This window comes from Nannobrachium achirus (assembly GCF_963921795.1).
Source record: "Nannobrachium achirus genome assembly, chromosome: 14".
In the NCBI taxonomy this organism is placed as follows: domain Eukaryota; kingdom Metazoa; phylum Chordata; class Actinopteri; order Myctophiformes; family Myctophidae; genus Nannobrachium; species Nannobrachium achirus.
Genome location: NC_137821.1, coordinates 4,096,232 through 4,113,294, shown reverse-complemented (window position 1 = coordinate 4,113,294; position 17,063 = coordinate 4,096,232). Strand labels below are relative to the sequence as shown.

The 17,063-nt window shown below is 43.3% G+C and overlaps 1 protein-coding gene across 1 annotated transcript in view; it reads right to left on the bottom strand.

The window, feature by feature from the left end:
• The window catches only part of plcb3 (phospholipase C, beta 3 (phosphatidylinositol-specific)), a 134,917-nt gene that overhangs the window by 35,749 nt on the left and 82,105 nt on the right, over nucleotides 1-17,063 (bottom strand). Inside the window, exons 4-12 of the mRNA XM_080741279.1 lie at nucleotides 14,672-14,809; nucleotides 14,084-14,163; nucleotides 9,990-10,043; nucleotides 9,702-9,771; nucleotides 8,715-8,815; nucleotides 6,089-6,255; nucleotides 4,639-4,785; nucleotides 2,926-3,083; nucleotides 965-1,047 (exon numbers count right to left, since the gene is read on the bottom strand). Coding sequence (XP_080597405.1) covers nucleotides 965-1,047; nucleotides 2,926-3,083; nucleotides 4,639-4,785; nucleotides 6,089-6,255; nucleotides 8,715-8,815; nucleotides 9,702-9,771; nucleotides 9,990-10,043; nucleotides 14,084-14,163; nucleotides 14,672-14,809 — 998 coding nt within the window. The remainder of the gene's footprint in view (nucleotides 1-964; nucleotides 1,048-2,925; nucleotides 3,084-4,638; nucleotides 4,786-6,088; nucleotides 6,256-8,714; nucleotides 8,816-9,701; nucleotides 9,772-9,989; nucleotides 10,044-14,083; nucleotides 14,164-14,671; nucleotides 14,810-17,063) is intronic.

The following is a 17,063-nucleotide window of genomic DNA, read 5'->3' as shown; positions in this document are numbered from 1 at the left end:
CTCCTTTCCAAGTGTAGAAACAGTTCTACTCAGAGTCTCTGTCAGGTGACTGAACTTCTAAGCCCTATCTCTAAGCCAGTGGTTCTCAACCTTTTCAGGCCACGGCCCCCAAAATATGCCGCAGGGAATCCACTGCAGAGAACCATTACCACTCAACGAGCAGCGAGTACAGGACATAAAGCTTTTATGTCCAACACTGTCACTGTTCAGGAAATGGAATAAAACACAGAAAGTATGTCCCAATCATAGAGTTATATGTAGAATAGAGGACGGACAGCCCCGCCCCCAGCCATTCACTTCAATGCAAGTTGCTCAGTGGCGTTTTGAAGCATGCGGAAGTAGCTGAATCCAGGTGCATTCTGGGGGAAATTGGCACATACCTATGTGCCAAAACGTTTGACGCCGAGACGTAATGACGTCACGAACGGCGTCGACGTCCATTGAACCCTATTGTAGACCCCAGCGGCGCTCTTATGCTCGTGCATGTATGTTTCACCCCGCCTGGAATTCCAGCTTTGGCCAGTATTTACAAGCCGTTCTGGGGGCTTGGTCCCAATGGATCTGATGTAGTTATTATTTACCGGTAATTACTAAATTATTGTTAATACTTTTCATTGGTTTGATATTTATAGAACATGCACGCCAGCACAAAGCCCACACACTCTGAACTAATTGTGTCTCGTCTCTGTTTTAGGCATGTAATTGTAGACACAAAAGATAAAGATTTTCCTAGTTAAATATTTAAAAAAATTGATATAGCCATTTTCTTCTATTCTACACGACACTGTCATAGAAAAAGGTCTGACACAGGACATTAATTTATGAAAAACATACAAAGATTCAATTTTGGAGATGCGGTTTCTGCCTGACACATCAACAATCTACACTGAAATTGATGTGCACACACGCACGCATGCACGCACACACACACACACACACACACACACACACAGAGTATACGTACGAGTCCACATGGTTTTCAAAGGAGAGGATGAGAGGGTATGGAGAGGTCTTGAACGCACTCTCTGCTATCGCCTCGATCACCTCCTGTAAGCACACACACACACACACACACACACACACACACACACACACACACACACACACACACACACACACACACACACACACACACACACACACACACACACACACACACACACACACACACACACACACACACACACACACACACACACACACACACACACACGTTTTTGCTTTGATGTGAAAAGTGAACACTGCAGTTACAAGAAGATCCAGCAGAGAGCAGAAGCGGACTTTGCAACAACACCTGCAAAAGGCCGCCAGCATCAGAGAATTGTCTTGTTTTCTTTTTCAACAGTGCAAATTCATAATGAAGGCATTTAGCAGACGCTCTTAATCCAGAGTGACCTACAGTGTAGTAAGCAAGGAGACAGCGTGGACTAGAGTGTCTCAGTAAACCATAGGATCACATGTATTGTGAACCATGAACCTAGCATGAGTCTAAATAACCCACAATTTATTGTTAAGCCCCATTGATTCCGGATGGGGACCTAAATGCACTTGTGTCTCCATCTGGAATCAATGGGGGTACATTTATAGTAATCAAAATATTGTCTTAGGAATGTGACAAATACAAAATCGACATGAAAAAAAGTCAATTGGGGGGTGAACTACTCCTTTAACTGTTCTGCTGCCCTTGACGATCCTCACCGTCATTAAAACCGGTTAGTACACGACGCCATTGACAGCGCTCACCGTCAATCTTACTGTATTTACAGTAAATGTATTAATACTTACAGTATGTAGCTCCGGTCACGGCCGCATCGGTAATGTCCGCGATTTGTTTAAAACGCACGTTGGGCGTGCACGCGAAGTGAAGCTCCTCCATGTTAAGTCAATGGAGAGGCCCATAAAGAGACTTCATTTACTCCAAATAAGACTTTTAAACCCAAAGCACAGCTCCAAACAACAATAGCAAGGCAAGCCTGGCGGCCGCCATGACACACTGTCACATGACACATGTCATGTGACTAGATGACGTAATCGTTGATGTCATTCAACAGTCCGTGTGTGTACACACATTCCAGGCAGGCCTTTCACAATAAGAGCGTGTGCTAATGGGCAGATCTGCGTGGCGTCAAAGAAAAGTTAACTCTTCATACCCTGCAGCACTAATTGTGTTAAAGGGCATCTCTGTTGTCATGAGTAGGCCTGTCACAATTATGACATAATCGTCAAATCACAATTATTTTACATAAATGTAATTGTTTTGTCATAATTGTCAAAATCGTTTACACGCTGAAAGATTTTCATATATTTTCAAACATTTTCAAAAATAGTGGAAATAGCAGATCTACAAGCTGACAATGCAATGCGTTGTGAGCTTGCTATCAATGTTCTTTTAAAGTTGTATAAAGTTGTCAAATATGTCAGTAATTTATTTGTATATTAGGGTCATGTGTCATATCTGCCATGTGAACTTCAAAGCCTACAAGCCAAACAGAAATGTAATTGTCAACGACGAAAACACAATTAAATCGTTAATGGAGTGACAATTAATTGTCATGTAAAATGTCATAATCATGACAGCCCAAGTCACAGTGATCTAACCAACCTGAAAGGGTATCTCTGGGATGTCATAGTATCAGACCGACCTTAAAAGGTATCTCTGTGGTCATGGTAAGTGTTTCTGTGATGTCACAGTATCTAGCCGACCTTAAAAGGTATCTTGTGGTCATGGTAAGTGTTTCTGTGACATCACAGTATCAGACCAACCTTAAAGGGTATCTCTGTGATGTCATAGTATCTAACTGACCTTAAAAGGTATCTCAGTGGTCATGGTAAGTGTTTCTGTGATGTCACAGTATCAGACCAACCTTAAAAGGTATCTCAGTGGTCATGGTAAGTGTTTCTGTGATGTCACAGTATCAGACCAACCTTAAAAGGTATCTCAGTGGTCATGGTGAAGCCGTGTGTGATGTAGGGCTCGTCGTCCTGCGGTCGACCCTTCCAACAGTCCAGCTCGATGCAGCGACACCCAGTCAGCAAGACCTGACGGTACATCTCTACTGAGGAGAGACCTGTCAGCTGACCCACTGAGGAGGAGGCACACACACACACACACACACACACACACACACACACACACACACACACACACACACACACACACACACACACACACACACACACACACACACACACACACACACACACACACACACACACACACACACACACACACACGCAAACACACACACACACACACACACACACACACACACACACACACACACACACACACACAATGAAAATGAATATTTACACAATGCTGTACCCCCTCCCAACTGTATTATATTTGCCCCATTTTCAACAGTTTTTATTATATTGTGACACTTGCTTTGGCAATGTAAACGTATGCTTTCTCATGCCAATAAAGCTCATCTGAATATGAATTGAATTGAATTGAATTGAATTGAATTGAATTGAATTTAATTGAATATGGGAGGCAGGGTTGGAGTGGCTCAGGAGGTAGAGTGGCCAGTAGAGAACGGCAAGGTTCCCGGTTCGATCCTGGGCTCCCCCAGAGTTAGTGTGGAAGAGTCCTTGAGCAAGACTCTGAACCCCTAACTGCTCCTGATGAGCAGGTTGGTGCCAAGCATGGTTTCCTCTGACATCGGTTTAAATTATGAATGTGCAAATGTAATGCACAATCTATAAAAAGCACTTTATCAATGCAAATGAACCTGTGAGGTAGGTGTTGTGTGATGAGTTGATGGAGTAGTGACTCAGAGGTTGGTTCGCGTGTGTGTGTGTGTGTGTGTGTGTGTGTGTGTGTGTGTGTGTGTGTGTGTGGGGGGGGGGGGGGGGGGGGGGTAGTACCAGTGAGGTAGGTGTTATGTGATGAGTTTATAAAGTAGTGACTCAGAGGTTGGTTCATGTGTGTGTGTGTGTGTGTGTGTGTGTGTGTGTGGGGGGGGGGGGGGGGGGGGTAGTACCAGTGAGGTAGGTGTTATGAGAGGAGTTGATGAAGTAGTGACTCAGAGGTTGGTTCGTGTGTGTGTGTGTGTGTGTGGGGGGGGGGGGGTAGTACCAGTGAGGTAGGTGTGTGTGTGTGTGTGTGTGTGTGGGGGGGTAGTACCAGTGAGGTAGGTGTTATGAGAGGAGTTGATGAAGTAGTGACTCAGAGGTTGGTTCATGTGTGTGTGTGTGTGTGTGTGTGTGTGTGTGGGGGGGGGTCGTACCAGTGAGGTAGGTGTTATGAGAGGAGTTGATGAAGTAGTGACTCAGAGGTTGGTTCATGTGTGTGTGTGTTATGAGAGGAGTTGATGAAGTAGTGACTCAGAGGTTGGTTCGTGTGTGTGTGTGTGTGTGTGTGTGGGGGGGGGGGGGGGTAGTACCAGTGAGGTAGGTGTGTGTGTGTGTGTGTGTGTGTGTGGGGGGGTAGTACCAGTGAGGTAGGTGTTATGAGAGGAGTTGATGAAGTAGTGACTCAGAGGTTGGTTCATGTGTGTGTGTGTGTGTGTGTGTGTGTGTGGGGGGGGGGGGGTCGTACCAGTGAGGTAGGTGTTATGAGAGGAGTTGATGAAGTAGTGACTCAGAGGTTGGTTCATGTGTGTGTGTGTGTGTGTGGGGGGGGGGGGGTAGTACCAGTGAGGTAGGTGTTATGAGAGGAGTTGATGAAGTAGTGACTCAGAGGTTGGTTCATGTCGTCTATGATGTCCAGCCTCTCAGGAGGAACGATGGTGTTCTCCTCTCCTCCCAGGTAGCGGCTGAAGCCCAGCAGACTGATCTGATCTGGAGGGAGAGGGAGACACAGAGAAATGAAATCATCCAGCAACTGCTTCTGACAGTAATATGGGGGGCGGGAAGGCTTGCATGCAGCACTAGTCCCTTTGAGTGGCAGTCAGTGACAGAAGCAGTCCCCACAACATTGAGGAATTTAAAGCTATAAGTATAAGTATAGTATAAGTAAGTTGCTAAACTAGTGGTCAGTAGCGGTATTGCTTTTTTTGGCTGTTTTTCGCCCGGTGTCGTCGCGGACCACCGGAGCGGGGCCGCAAACCACCACCGGTGGTTTGCATGTTTAACCCCCATACCAACCCATTCTTTCAAACATGGCAGCCATGTTTGTTTACATCTGAAGAAAACATAATGGCTCATAAATGATGAATGCCTGAACGGATTTCCAAGCGGATTTTTTTGTTTGAAAGCTGTGAACAGTGGGCAGACTGGGCACACATGTGGTGCATCATCTAGGCATGGGCGTGCACGATCCGTGCACTATAAATTACATGGAAGTCTATGGAGACCATGGCATCAAGGGACATTGAAGAGAAAAAATCATGGCTACAAGCAGGTTAAGTACCACCCCCTTCTTGAGGGGGCCCAATAGGAAATGAGCCACTTTGTGACATAAACAAGGGCCCAATTTCAAAAGAGTGAAATGAAAGGCAAGGCTTAGAGTTAATGAATGTTTTTTTTTGGGGGGGGGGGGGCTGGAAGAGACACTGGGAATAAGACAAAAAAACAAGGGAAAAATGAAAAATTTGAAATTCATGGTGTAGTCCCTTTAACCCATTTAGGCCTAGGATTATTGACTGCTTTAACTATTGAAAAACAGCAGATTTACAAGCTCACAGCGTGGCACCGAGTGCCGCGCTGCGAGCTTGTAGATCTGCTATTTTTGGAAAAATCATGATTTATTTTGCGTCTTTGAATATATCTACTTAAAAGCGAACATTTGTAACTCAAATATTTACTTCCGGGTGGTCCCTGGAACAACATATTTTGAGATGGGGGTCTGTGGCCAAATACCTGTAATTTTGGGGGTCCTTGACATGTAAAGGTTTGAGAACAGCATGATTTAGAGGAAGGATTTAGAAGTCGGGCCAAAGATCGGTCAATAGCAGATCTACAAGTGCCGCTCTGTGAGCTTGTATATCTGCTATTTTTCTAAAGTTAAAGCATAAAATAATGGTTAAAGTGGTTAGAATCTAACGCGATTCGGGCGCGTTCCAAGTATTTGAGAGTTAAATCTACAGGATATGAAAAAACACTACAGGAAGTGTTTTTTATCAGGATGATATCCCATCCTCACCTCTCTCCAGCTGGTTGATGTTGGTCTCGTAGGTCTCCATGATGGAGCGGATCTGCTCTCGTTTGAGAGGAGGGTAGAGAACCTCGTTGAGACGAGAGTCTCTCTGCTGCTGGTTGATGAAGTCCATGAGCTGGTCTAGAGACATGAGGGGCTTCCTCTTAGAACCACTGCAACACACACACACACACACACACACACACACACACACACACACACACACACACACACACACACACACACACACACACACACACACACACACACACACACACACACACACACACACACACACACACACACACTTTAAATACTTTATTTGATTCCACAAATTACATTTCATGAACAGGGAAACAAATATATTAGGGTTAATCAATACTGAGCACTTATGGGTACACATAGCACCTCCTTCTCCACACTGCTAAGCTGCCAATAATAGCTGAGACAGAGCAGTACTTTACTACTTGTTTGGCTCTTGTCTTTGTCAAGCCAGCAATCTGCAGGCCTCTCGTGGTGCATTTATGTACATGTCCAAGGCTTCCAAAAATCAGTACACTATATCTACAAGTGTATCCTAGGCTCATCACACACACACACACACACACACACACACCATTGGTAGAAATGGTACAATCTCGAATACTATTGGCTGCCAACGGTCACGTGCACCCACAGCGATACCTGGGACATTGTCTTGAGTGTACCGGAAATAAAGCACACGAAGAAGAATCATCACAAGCCTATGATCACAAGACCCTCCTACAGCATATACTATATGCTACAACATAAATTATAACATAAATTGGACCATATTTTCACAAAACGCATAGCACATCCATGGGTTTCTTATTGACAGCTCCGGTGGGAAGATCGGAGCGACGCAGATCAGATGTGCGGATGTGCGTTTTTTCCCTGATCGAATGCATGGACTAAAGGCTGCATTTATTTTATTTTGACGTTTTTTATTCACGTACATATGGACGCAATGCATACATCAGCATGTGTGTGTGATCATTGGATGTTGTCTCAATAACAAGCAGGTGGTCAGACCAGTGATTGCGCTAGGATTTTTAACTGCCGGTCACCGTGACCGGCATGATTAAAATTTACCGGACATCTGAAGAATATACCGGACATAATCATTTTAATGCATACATTACAAGCAGGTGCACAAACAGCCAATAGCAACAGTTAAAGTATTAGGCCTACTGCATAGTTGGGACTGAAAACGAATTGAATGAAAAAGTATAGGCTAAAAAGAAAAAAAACGCTTCAATCTTGCATAAGGGAATTAATTATATTGGACTAATCGCGCTGTTCGCGCAGGCTGTCTGCATGTGGCACACGCACACTGCTTTCACAACAACGTCTTTCTGTTGCATCATGTTTCATGCCAACAATACAATACCATGTCTTGACTTCAGAATAATGAAAAGGTTGATATTCATCTGGCCAGCAATTAATCCAATACTCACTGTCGAGTGGTGACAGTGCGTCCATGTTATGCAACTTTGGGAGAGTTGAAAAGGCTTTGTTCTTCCTACTGTCTCCACTCCATCTCCTCTCCTCATAACTTCAATCAAGTGTATAATGTTTGTTTATGGGTTGATTGCTGACCGTGCGTGCATTCCTTAATTCCCATGGCTTTACATGCTGTGCGTGCATCGCAAACTGACACTGAAATGAGCGAGCGAGAGAGAGAAAGAGAGAGAGAGAGAACGGGGGAGCGCGCGGGCGGGGGAGCGCGCGGGCGAGCGAGCGAGCGAGCGAGCGAGAGAGAGAGAGAGAGAGAGAGAGAGAGAGAGAGAGAGAGAGAGAGAGAGAGAGAGAGAGAGAGAGAGAGAGGCAGGCAGCCTGCGCATGAGGAGCAGACGGCGATAATGATAAATGACCATTGGTTTTTCAATCGGTCAGGATGTCCGGGAGGAATTTTATTTTTCGGTCTTGGCCATAAAAAATCTGTCAAATCCGGCAATTCCCGGTCTAACGCAATCTCTGGGTCAGACTGGTCACACGTCAAGACCAACTGCCTTATCTTACCCATCAAAATGGCTAAAAAATTTGATGTCGAATGCCGGGTTTTCAACACAAATTGGACTGCTAAGTATTTATTTACTGAAGTCAGAGGTAAAGTTTGCGGGGAGCACATCTTGCGGGGAGCACTGCCTTTTGGCCTGGCCCTACACAATATTTTCTGTTGTTCATGTTGTGGCCCCATGGAAAACATAATGCCCACCCCTGGTATAGATGGTAGGGTGTGTAGATACATACTGGATCTCGAAGATGCTCTGTATTTCAGGTCTCAGACACAGAGAGAGGGTAGGGTAGGGGGTATAGATGGTAGGGGGTATAGTGGGTAGAGGGGGTATAGATGGTAGGGTGGTAGGGGGTATAGTGGGTAGAGGGGGTATAGATGGTAGGGTGGTAGGGGGTATAGTGGGTAGAGGGGGTATAGATGGTAGGGGGTATAGTGGGTAGAGGGGGTATAGATGGTAGGGTGGTAGGGGGTATAGTGGGTAGAGGGTATAGATGGTAGGGTGGTAGGGGGTATAGATGGTAGGGTGGTAGAGGGTATAGATGGTAGGGTGGTAGGGGGTATAGTGGGTAGAGGGTATAGATGGGTACATACTGGATCTCAAAGATGCTCTGGATCTCTGGTCTCAGACACAGAGTCTCCAGGAACCTCTGGAAGGATTCCCACGTGAAGTCATCTGGCTTGATGCCCTCTGCCTACACACACACACACACACACACACACACACGCACACACACACACAGACATTAAGATTTTGTAGATTTAGTCGCCTAAAATCCTATGCCATTTAGTCATACTCGACTAAAACTAAAACATTAAAAACATTGACTAAAACACAACTAAAACTAATCATCTGGTGCGTTCGGAAATGCGCACTCAACGCACTGGTGTTCCATGTTGTCGTTCGTTTATTCGGTGCACTTGGTGCGTTGTTGTTCGGAAAACCAGTGTGCGGCGCATCAGAGTGCTGAGTGCACGCACTCACCGACCCTACTCAGAAGATGGGGTTTGACGGTGTGGTTCGTCAGTGCAGTGTTTTGATTGGTTAGTTTTCATGGCTGTGTCTCGAGCGCTTCTCAGCTTTGAACAATGGAGGAAATGACCACAAAATGCAGCATTTGCAGCTTAATTGGTCGTTTGGGCTTGGTAGTTTCACACGCAGGCACGCCAATGTTATGAATTAAATCTCCTTCTATTTTGGAATACCACTCTACCTGAGGGCTCCCCGCCCCTATGGGCTCAGATGGAGGCATCCTCCTCAAGCCTCTCGCTCTGGTCAGTGGTTAGCTCTCAGTTGCCAACTCAGGTTAAGCAGGTCTCCAAAAACATGAATTAAATCTCCTTTCAATAGCAATGTTACGTTGGCAACTGCTGCTTTTCAGAAAGTTTACCTTCAGAGTGAAAAAGCACACAGCTGCCTTTTAAACTGGTCGTTCGTAAATAAGCCACACTGAACGCACTCTACAACGTCACGCCCACTACACTGAACACACACCCGGTGCACATTTCCGAACGCACCCAAAATGTGCTGTCTAATCAACACTGCTGTGAGACACTGCTTGTGTTATTTTATTGTTGTACCTTCTGGGGGAAGCCACACTGCTCCAGTGCAGTCTCCACCCGCCTCTTATCTGAAAACATCTTCAATATGCTGAGAGACAGAGAGACAGACACACAGACAGACAGACAGACACACAGACAGACAGGCGGGTTACAGTCATGTACAGTAACAGTGTACATGAGTGCTTTGTGCCAAAATGTAGGCCAGATGTAGGCCACACTCAGAGCCCGGACAGAGCCACATGTTGGAGCTTGTTATTCTATTAGATTTATTATTTTATTGAGTGCGTGCGTGCATGCGTGCCTCACTTTTTCACAGGGATTTTCCCATCCTGATTGACCTGCAATTTTAACTTGGTGTACCTGAGAGAGAGAGAGAGAGAGAGAGAGAGAGGGGGGGGGGGGGGGGGGGATATGAAGGTGTTGCAGGTGACAAAAAAAACAGAAAAACAATCACAATGTATTTAATTTCCTTGCAAGAACAAACAATGCAGACAATCAATCATTAATCAAAAACACAGGTTTGTGACATCTGACAACATTTTAGGATGACAACTTGGTGAAATCATTTACTTAATGTTTAACCCTAAACCTGCAGCCAATTATATTTCCAGTGCACAACAGCCCTCTCTGAGCTAACACAACAGCCCTCTCTGAGCTAACACAACAGCCCTCTCTGAGCTAACACAACAGCCCTCTCTGAGCTAACACAACAGCCCTCTCTGAGCTAACACAACAGCCCTCTCTGAGCTAACACAACAGCCCTCTCTGAGCTAACACAACAGCCCTCTCTGAGCTAACACAACAGCCCTCTCTGAGCTAACACAACAGCCCTCTCTGAGCTAACACAACAGCCCTCTCTGAGCTAACACAACAGCCCTCTCTGAGCTAACACAACAGCCCTCTCTGAGCTAACACAACAGCCCTCTCTGAGCTAACACAACAGCCCTCTCTGAGCTAACACAACAGCCCTCTCTGAGCTAACGCGGACATTATTTGTATTCCGGCGTATCTCTCCAGGTCCTCTGACGTCTCGAAATGACACGGAAGGGACATGACTCCTGCTGCTGTCCACTTTGAGTAAATGAGGAAGTGATCCGCGGTGGAAAACCAGTGATAAATCATAGCAATTTTATAATTATAATAGATAAGCCTTAACAAAACAGTTCACATGAACAATACTGATGTAAAATAAGTAATAATCTTAACAGCTACATTTATTTTATACAATTAAAATGTCATGAACCAGCACAGTTCTTCCAATCGCCAAAATAAGCCTGGGTTTCCGAGGCTAACAACAGCCTAAAGGCCCCCTTTTACAAAATGTGTTTTCAATTGAAGTGGATCGGCAGCATCCACCCAACACCAATAAAGACAACGATAGCCGACAACTATATCGTTAGGATCAACAACGATGTTGGGTGGATGCTGCCTATCCACTTCAATTGAAAACAAAAAAATGTAAATCGTTATCGTCATCGTTATCGCTGCCAGTGGAAAAGGGCCTTTACCCTGACCCCTAAGGCCCCGTTTACACTGGCAGCACACAAAGTTAGGAAACTTAGCTTAATTCCATGATATCTCCCCTTTAATAAAACCAATATTGGTATTGTGTTTTATATCATTGTTATCGTTGATTTGTCACCTTTACAACAAGGTACAGTTTGTAAGCATCGGGCATGTGTGGAATGAGTGCCACAGCCAAACGTGTGGGTAGCGCCGACCAGAATGAGTGCCACAGCCAAACGTGTGGGTAGCGCCCTTATTATTATAGCTCTATGGTAGCGCCGACCAAAACTGTTCTGCTGGCATTTGCTCTTGTTTTGGGTTTCCCTGACACCGAGTTTAAAATAAACAAAGTGTAAAAATGGCCAATATGTGTTTTTTTCTTTTTCTTTTCCTTATTACTGAGGGAGAGAGTGCAACCATTCAAGGCACCAAGCAACAAAGGTGCAATTTTTGGCATGAACGTTTGGCTGTGGTGCTCATTCCACAAATGTCCGATGCATATAAAGCTGTACCTCGTTGGAAAGCTGACTAATCAATGATAAAAATCATAATGGTATTGTTAAAGGATAACTTTTTTTTTTTACAACAGGGGTTCATATTTTAGATTGTAATTAAATAATATAGAAGATGAGTTAAAATGTTTTCATTTACTGCTTTCTATCATTTTAGAGATTTTAATTATTTTGATTTCAGTGGTTGAGGGCATGCGTACAAGTGGCTAAATATGTCATTTTACACAGAATAAGCCCATTCCCAAGATACAATGCAACCTTTCATGGTTGGATGTGACTTATGGGGGCTAGAAGTGTTACTGTAAATAGCAATAAAGACATTTCAGGCTTATTGTGTCTAAAAAGACATATTTAGCCACTTGTACGCCTGCCCCCATGCGTACGCAACTACGCATGCCCACACATTTTAGCACGCTAAATGTGCTAAAACGATAGAACGAAGCAAATGAAAACATTTTAACACTCACTTTTTCTTTTCTCTAATTACAATCTAAAATATGAACCCTTGTTGTAAAAAAACAAAGTTGTCCTTTAAAGGGAAGGGGTCCGCTCACTATCACGACGGGCCGCTGTTCTGACTAACGTCGGCAGGTTAGTTACTGATAGGCCTGTGACGATTCACTTTTTCCCGATTCGATTCGATTTAGATTCATTGGGTGACGATTCGATTATATCACAATTAATTGCGCTGTCCTGCGATTTGCGATTCGAATCACGATTATTGCGATTTTTCCCCAAAAATTACAGTTTTTTTATATTGAAACATTTTAAAACAATTCTAAACAATATAAAACATTAAAAGTTGAATCATATACTTCAAAATCAATGCAGCCAAATAAAGTCAGTCAATCTTTCTGACATTTATTTCAGCCAAAGTGCCAGTGGTACAACATTACAACAACATGTTCCTGGTCAAGATGCCAGAAAACACAGAACACAACAGTCATAAATAAAAGATAAAAGAAAAATCGCTGTGCTGCAGGCACCGATCGATCACAGCATGAAATCCATAAATTCTTCTAATTTGTCACTGTAGCAGCATTTATATATTTAATGATTCCTCTTACTCAACATTGACATTGTATATATTAATTCAATTCAACTTTCGATTCTAGTCCTAGTCCTAGGAAAATTCCTCCAAAAGAAAAAAAGAAAAACGTTTTCCTATAAACACAGTGGCAATATTGTCTGCCCTTCATTATGTTCAAGGTTACTTGGTTATAATGGTTAATAACATATTCCTTTAAAAGCAGAATCAATAATAGGCCAAAGCCCTTAAGATTGTTTTTCTGTACACTATATTACACATTTGGGATCCTTGCTCTTGGCATGAAAATGTTTGAGAACCACTGTTCTTAAACAATATCAGAGAGCAACATTTCTGTTTGACTGACATTCCCCATTTTTTATTTTTTTTATAGACCTGTTTGCTCGCAAAAACAGGATCTGGCAACACCTTTTTATAGACCTGTTTGCTTGTTTCTGTGTCAGAAACTGAATGGCAACGCTTCATCCTCCTTTTTAGCTGCTAAACGTTAGCTCCTATGGAAATGACTGTTTTAAACTCTATAAGGGAATTACAAACTTTATCCTTCGATCAACAACAACTGTTGTCCATATCTACTCCAATGGCTTTGGAATTATGTTTTTTTTGGGAAGTTTTACAGCAACGTGAGTGACTGAGTAGTTATCTCTCATGTCGCACACAGAGAGGGAAGGAGAGAGACGTTAAGCCACGCACACACACACACACACACACACGCGCACAGACACACACACACACTCACACACTATGTCAAATTAGGGTCATTCTAAACGAGCCTCGTTAAACACAGCTGGCTTCTCTGGATTCTAATCCAAGCAATTTGGAGCATAACATTGTGGATTTTACTTTGAGATGACAACAGCTACAAAGGTAAAAGTAAGCTACTTATATTATGATCTATGATGAATTATTCCAGTGTCAGTGGTGTATGTATCCAAGAGCAGAGCAGTTTTCTCTCTACTCCGTGTGCGTGTGTGTAGAGGGGAGAAACGTGGCTCACAGAGAAGTGAACTGCCGCACGCATGCACATTGCACACACACACACACACAGAGAGAGAGAGAGAGAGAGAGAGAGAGAGAGAGAGAGAGAGAGAGAGAGGGGAGAATAACGGCTCTCCTCTGTCTTTCGCCTTTTTTTTTCTTTTTCTTTTTTTTTAATAAAATCGGGAAAATCGATTCTGAACTTTGAAAATCGATTAATTGAATCGCCGGCCTTAACATCGCGATAATATAGTGAATCGATTTTTTTGCACAGGCCTAGTTACTGAGGTTAGGTTTAGGGTTGGGGGTAGAGTTAGGGTTAGTTTTAGTGCATGCACGCACACACACACACTTACGCTTTGAGGAGGAAAGTGTTCCGCGACACATTCTGGGACAGTATGTTTGTGGCCAGCTTAAACAATTCTTCTGTCCATATCTGTAACACACACACACACACACACACACACACACACACACACACACACACACACACACACACACACACACACACACACACACACACACACACACACACACACACACACACACACACACACACTTCGTTTAAATTAACATCTAATCCTGTGTTTCTTAAACTAAGTACTGTACCAAAAGTAAAAGTGCTCATTGTGTAGAATATTCAAAATGTGAAGTGAAGTGAGGCGTTGTGCACTTGTAGATCTGCTATTTTCAAGTCAAATTTCTCTTTGGGTCTCAAGCTAAAACGTTTGGCATCTATATAATGTATGGTCCAACCAACCTCCCAGCCAATGGGATCATTGGTTTCCATGGGAACCACTGTTCTACATAATATTATGGTCCAAGCAACCCTCCCGGCCAATGGGATCAATGGTTTCCATGGGAACCACCGGTCTATATAATGTAATGTATGGTCCAACCAACCCTCCCGGACAATGGAATCATTCCATGGTTTCCATGGTTACCTTGGCGGTCTCCTCCAGCATGGCCTGGAAGTTGAGGAAGGAGATGTTGACCAGGTCGTTGCCGTGGACGACCGTCACCAGCTTGGACTCCACCGCATCGCCCTTACCGAAGCCCAGCACGTCACGCACCTTGTGGTCCTGAAACACAGGGAAAAAATATACCTTATGGTCCTGAAAGGCAAGGAAAATATATACCTTATGTCCTGAAAGACAAGGAAAAAATATACCTTATGTCCTGAAAGACAAGGAAAAAATATACCTTATGGTCCTGAAAGACAAGGAAAAAATAGACCTTATGTCCTGAAAGACAAGGAAAAAATATACCTTATGTCCTGAAAGACAAGGAAAAAATATACCTTATGGTCCTGAAAGACAAGGAAAAAATATACCTTATGTCCTGAAAGACAAGGAAAAAATATACCTTATGTCCTGAAAGACAAGGAAAAAATATACCTTATGTCCTGAAAGACAAGGAAAAAATATACCTTATGGTCCTGAAAGACAAGGAAAAAATATACCTTATGTCCTGAAAGACAAGGAAAAAATATACCTTATGGTCCTGAAAGACAAGGAAAAAATAGACCTTATGTCCTGAAAGACAAGGAAAAAATATACCTTATGTCCTGAAAGACAAGGAAAAAATATACCTTATGGTCCTGAAAGACAAGGAAAAAATAGACCTTATGTCCTGAAAGACAAGGAAAAAATATACCTTATGGTCCTGAAAGACAAGGAAAAAATATACCTTATGTCCTGAAAGACAAGGAAAAAATATACCTTATGTCCTGAAAGACAAGGAAAAAATATACCTTATGGTCCTGAAAGACAAGGAAAAAATATACCTTATGTCCTGAAAGACAAGGAAAAAATATACCTTATGTCCTGAAAGACAAGGAAAAAATATACCTTATGGTCCTGAAAGACAAGGAAAAAATAGACCTTATGTCCTGAAAGACAAGGAAAAAATATACCTTATGTCCTGAAAGACAAGGAAAAAATATACCTTATGGTCCTGAAAGACAAGGAAAAAATAGACCTTATGTCCTGAAAGACAAGGAAAAAATATACCTTATGGTCCTGAAAGACAAGGAAAAAATAGACCTTATGTCCTGAAAGACAAGGCAAAAAACTACCTTATGGGCCTGAAACACAGGGAAAAAATATACCTTATGGTCCTAAAAATATACCTTATGGTCCTGAAAGACAGGGATAAATATACCTTATGGTCCTGAAACACTAGGAAAAAATATACCTTATGGTCCTGAAACACAGGGAAAAAATATACCTTATGGTCCTGAAACACAGGGAAAAAATATACCTTATGGTCCTAAAAATATACCTTATGGTCCTGAAAGACAGGGATAAATATACCTTATGGTCCTGAAACACCTGGATAAATATACCTTATGATCCTGAAAGACAATATGAATGAGGCAAAAACAACAGACCTCATAACGGACTGATCTCAATGTTTCTCAGGTGTTTCTGTACTTGGCAGATGGCCAGGCAAGTTCAGTGTAGTGATGCAGTCCATGCACGGTCGCATGCACACACACACACACACACACACACACACACGCACGCACGCGCGCACACACACACACGCGCATGCACGCGCACACACAATCCTCCTCGCGTGGAGGATATTGACTTACATTAATTCCTTAATTCTGACTCAACACTTTAAACAAACACCAGCCCTAATGCTAAGTATAACACACACACAGGGTCATAGGAAAGGTGTGGTGTTGTTAACGGTCTCATGGTATTTGTTTAATCTTTAGACAGTGAATGGGACAGATTGGGAGATTGCACGCAAGCACGCACGCACGCACACACACACACACACACACACACACACACACACACACACACACACACACACACACACACACACACACACACACACACACACACACACACACACACACACACACACACACACACACACACACACATGTGGGCGGTGGTGGCTCAGGGGTAAAGCTGCCGTCTTATAACACAGAGGGCTCCAGGAGGGTTCCCAGTTCGATCCCGGGCTCCCCAGAGTTAGTGTGGAAGAGTCCTTGAGCAAGACTCTAAGCAAATATTTGAGTTACAAATGTTCGCATTTAAAAATATATATTCTACAAGCTCGCAGCGCGGCACACGTTGTGAGCTTGTATATCTACTATTTTTCAATAGTTAAAGCATTAGATCTAAATGGGTGAATAAAAATATAGAAAGTTGAGAGGTGGAGATTAGGGTTGCAACGGTATGAGATTTTCAACACCGAAAATATAGTCCGTGTCAACACCGCAGTTATCGGTAACACCGTTTCAACTACCATTGCTTGTCTTGTCGTCTTGTGAGCACTCAGTAGCAGCCAATGCTACCTCAAGCTACAACAACA